This window comes from Acanthisitta chloris, unplaced genomic scaffold (assembly GCF_000695815.1).
Source record: "Acanthisitta chloris isolate BGI_N310 unplaced genomic scaffold, ASM69581v1 scaffold45970, whole genome shotgun sequence".
Taxonomy (NCBI): domain Eukaryota; kingdom Metazoa; phylum Chordata; class Aves; order Passeriformes; family Acanthisittidae; genus Acanthisitta; species Acanthisitta chloris.
This window is the reverse complement of record NW_008653092.1, coordinates 7,600-11,850: the sequence shown is the minus strand read 5'-3', so window position 1 is coordinate 11,850 and position 4,251 is coordinate 7,600. Positions and strand designations below refer to the sequence as shown.

General features: G+C 43.6%; 1 protein-coding gene across 1 annotated transcript in view; it reads left to right on the top strand.

Annotated features, from left to right (window-relative positions):
* Positions 1 to 1,223: 1,223 nt before the first annotated feature.
* The window catches only part of URB2 (URB2 ribosome biogenesis 2 homolog (S. cerevisiae)), a gene marked incomplete at both ends in the record, with an annotated part of 10,622 nt that continues 7,594 nt past the window's right edge, over positions 1,224 to 4,251 (top strand). The window contains 3 exon segments of the mRNA XM_009079326.1: positions 1,224 to 1,400; positions 3,000 to 4,248; position 4,251. The exon segment at position 4,251 is cut by the window's right edge and continues 2,096 nt beyond it. Of these exon segments, the coding sequence (XP_009077574.1) occupies positions 1,224 to 1,400; positions 3,000 to 4,248; position 4,251 (1,427 nt within the window).

The following is a 4,251-nucleotide window of genomic DNA, read 5'->3' as shown; positions in this document are numbered from 1 at the left end:
TGCTTTTTTGGTGGTAAACGGCGAACGGAAAAAATTCCTATAGTGAATTGGTGCTGAGGAGGAATCATTTCGTGAAATCCAGATGTAGCTTTTGACCCTAGACAGTAATGCAAATATAGCTCTTTAATTATGTTATTTAATATATATATGTTTATAATATTAGGGATTGTGGGCAGCTCTTGATTTCTCTCTGATTATATTAAATGTTTTTATAACATCATCTTCCAAGTAGCTTCAGCAGAAAGACCTGCATTAGGGCAGGAGGAAGGAGTCTTGCAGGGAGGGTAGTGCCTGTGCTCTTTCTCCTGGAGAGATGAGAAACCATCGTCTTCAGAGCTGTCATTGCCATTGCTATTGTATCCAGTACAGAACACTTCAAAGTTGGATTCTTCTGGTCATAGTTAAGAACTCCAGGGTGGGAGAACTGAGTGTAGCTAAATGTGTGTTCTCTGGTGCTCTAAACTTGTGCATGAGCAAAGAGCACACAGTTGATTCATGGGGTTCTGCTTGAAAGGTGTTTGTTTTGGTGTTCTTTGCATGGAACCCTCCCCGTCACTGTGAGTCTTTGGGTTTGACCCTGTTTCCTGAAGGTCTGTGCAGTGTTTCCCCAAGTGAGGGGTGTCTTGTCCTATTCCTCCGGCCTAGTAGTATTGTGGGATTTAGGGTTTGCACCATCTGTGTTTTGAGTTGTTGTTGTTTCAGTTACTTAGAATATTAATCCTAGACATACACTGTCATTTTGGTTTTAAATCAGTAATTTAAATCAGTAGGTTCCAGCCTCTTCCAGTCTGCACACATCTGAATTCCTAGGCCTGAATTTCTAGGTAGTGAACATAAGCATGCAAAGAAGAGGATGTGAACAGAATAGCAATTGTCAGAAAGTGAAAACCATCCGATTCTCTAAGCTTTAATTTCAAAGACTACATTTGCTACCAGTATCACTTGTCAGAATTATGCCCTGATGAAAGGACCTTAAGATGCACACCCCTGAAAGCTGTTTCAGGATGGTTCAGGGGAGCACAGGGCCAACATTAGGTTTAGAATGAAAGCTCTCAGGAATTGAAACCTACAGGAGTAATCCTCTCTGCTCCTTCACAGCCTGTTCTGCTTGGACATACCACAGTTCTCAAGGCACAAACACTGTAACTGTGAAGAGGCACTACTTTTGTCCTGTTTTTGCATGAGGGTTATTAAAGATTGCTTCTTCTTCCTTCTGTTAATAGGTATTACTTGACTGGGTGAGCCATACATTGGTTTCAAACTACAACAAGAAACTTAAACTGGAGGATGAAGTTGTTGAGAAACTCTGGATGTACCTAGACAACATTGTGCACAGTAAAAGACTACAGGACCTCTTAAAGAGTGGGAAGACACTTGGTCTCAGTTTTTCAATTGCACAGGTAACTAAAACTGTGGATATTTGGTAATAAACTGTACAGCAGTGTGTATTGTACAGTATGTGGCTCTTCTCACTGTGTTGGGTGTTACGTGAAATAGATAAAAATTAATCTGATGGCTTTTAGGACAGCTAGTGAAAGTTTCTCTATTTCCGTCCTGCAATACAATTTGTATTTGTGCAGCACTAAGTCTAAAATTGGCAGAGCATTCTAATAATAATCCTCCTCTCTGTCTTAATTTCTTCAGACTATCAAGGAGTGAACTGTTTTAAGTATCTCAGTAGATAAGTACGTATACTGCTCTTCTATCTTATTTACTGCTTATATTACCATTTTGCCTGGGAGTCTTAGGGAGAGAGATATTTCCCTCACTGAGCTCATCATGTGTTTGGCTTGAGTACTTGTACTGTGGTGTGTTGTTCAGCATACCATGCAGCTTCTTCTGATGACTCTGAATGGTGGTGGCACCGAATCATTAGGGATCTTAATCATGTAATTATTTTAGCTTCAGCTGAAAGTGAATGGGGATGACTTAAGTTACAGTTTAGAACTGAACCAAACACTGTATCTTCTTTTTCAGCTTCCTGGTTACAGAAATAGCAGATTAGTGATTGGCTGCAAAGGCAGTCAAAATGACTGGAAAAATGACCCTTTTAGATGTTATCACGTTGAAAGGAAGCAAAAGAAGATTGTCTTTACTTGCAAAAATTGAATTGTGAAGTACAGAGTATTGATTGGATGAGATCTGTGCTTCAGAGATGCTATGCAAAAAGTGTGCCAAATTTAAACTTGGTCTGGGTATGAAAACCTGTCTGGCTGAAGACTAAGTCAGATGTACAGACCAGAGTACCTTAAAGACCAAGGGCAGGATCTAATGGAAAAAAAATTTAAGGATCTGTTTTAGTCCAGTGGGATTTCAGCTGAGGAAATCAACAATCCGCAATCAGGTGTAAGGAGACAGGTGAGGTTTTAAACTGAAGTAGAGGCAGATTCGTAAGACAAGATTATCTGGAGGTGAGAAAAGGGAGCAAATAAAAAGAGGATCAAAGGAGAAAACAGTAGGGATATCAACACAAAGTTCGAGTACTGTATATGAAGAGAAAAGAGGACAATCCTTGCATTCCAGATACCAGCACAGGGAACTGGCTCTTATTTTAAAATATAAAGATGATATTTAGTCATGGATGTCCTTACTGGATCAGCTACCTAGATCAGAGGTGGGACTTGTCTTGCGTGCGGGTTTGTTGTTTGTTTGGAGCATAATTTTGGGGACCATTAGAGAAGGGAGGCAATTTACCCCTACTCCCTTTCTGCAGGATCAACTATTAGGGTCAAGTATGGTTAGTGTTCTGCTGTTGTCTGTAGCACACATATTGAGTGAGGGCTTCCTCACTCATCTGGTGCTGCAAACACACACAGGGACAGCAGAGCTTCTAGTTTGAGACCTATGATGTGAGAGGCCCAGCAACAGCTGTTGGTAGGTCCCTGATGCTTCTTTCTGGTAGTCAGAGCTCACAGAAGATGATGTAGGTTTATTACACTGACCTTTATCTTTGTATGCAAAAGTGACTGTGTTTTTGTTTCTTTTTTCCCCATCTTCAGGTCATAAATGAAAGGTTGTCAGAGGCCTGTTCTCAAAAAACACAGCAAAACATTGGCACAGTGCTGAGCTGCTCCAGTGGCATCCTTTCCACTCCTTCACTCTCCATCATTTACACAGCAAAATGTGAGCTTTTGGTTGACCTCCTCAGCAAGCTGTCCAAGCTGGCATGTCAGCAGCTAGCTTCTGGTGATGCCCTGAACTCCCAGTTGTTCAGTGTCCTCCATCTTACCTTTGCTCAGTACCTCCTGATCCAGAGGCAGCAAACCAACCCTAATCGTGTGTTTGGGCAGGTGACAAGTCACTTGCTCCAGCAATGTCTGCTCCTGAAGCACTTGCTGGCTGCGAGGAGCTGGACACAAGCTGATGATAACCACGTGCGTCATCACCTGAGCAGGGAAATCCAAAACCAAATACAAACTTTGCTGCAGGTGGGGTTATTCCCACCTGAACTTTTCTCATTCTACAAAGAAGAGCTGCTGCCACAAGAGGAGCTCCGGGAGAAGAAGAAAGGAACTTGGAAAAGTCCTTTGCTGCCAGTCAACACAGTGCAGACCAAGCTGGGCAATGACTTTTGTGAACCTGCCTTCCGTGGGGCGGTTGTGGCTGGCTCAGTGTCCCTGCTATATAAGCTCTTTCTGGACTCGTATTGTAAGGCAGAGAACCAGCTTGTGTGTTTCTACATGCTCAGCAGGCTTTTTGGCTGTCTCAGGCTCTCTGACCTACAGCAGGGAAGGAGGGAGGGTATGCTCTCCCATGCGGACTGGAGCACAGAGCTGCTTGCTTTGGATCAGCTTCTGAACTTGGTGCTCAGCAACGATATCTATAATGTCGCCAGTGACCGTATCCGGCACAAGGAGGTACAGTTTCGGTTTTACCGCCAGCTGGCACAGATGTTGATGACACACTCCCAAGCTTCCATCCCTGCTTGGTTCAGGTGTCTCAAACTCCTGATGTCATTAAACCACCTTATAATAGAGCCAGACCTGGATGACTTAGTGTCGTCAGCTTGGATTGATGCCGAGGCCTCTGAGCTGCGTATGAAGAAGGCCCAGGAGACCCTCATCAGCACTGTGTTTCAGACTTACTCCAAGCTGCGACAGTTCCCACGGCTCTTTGAGGAGGTGCTGACAGTCATTTGCCGTCCAGCTGTTGATGAGCTGAGGTCACCCATCTTCTCTGCTGGCCTGATAGTAAAGCTTCGTGAGTGCCTCCTTGAACTGCCACCCGGACAGATTCTGGACATTTTGTGTC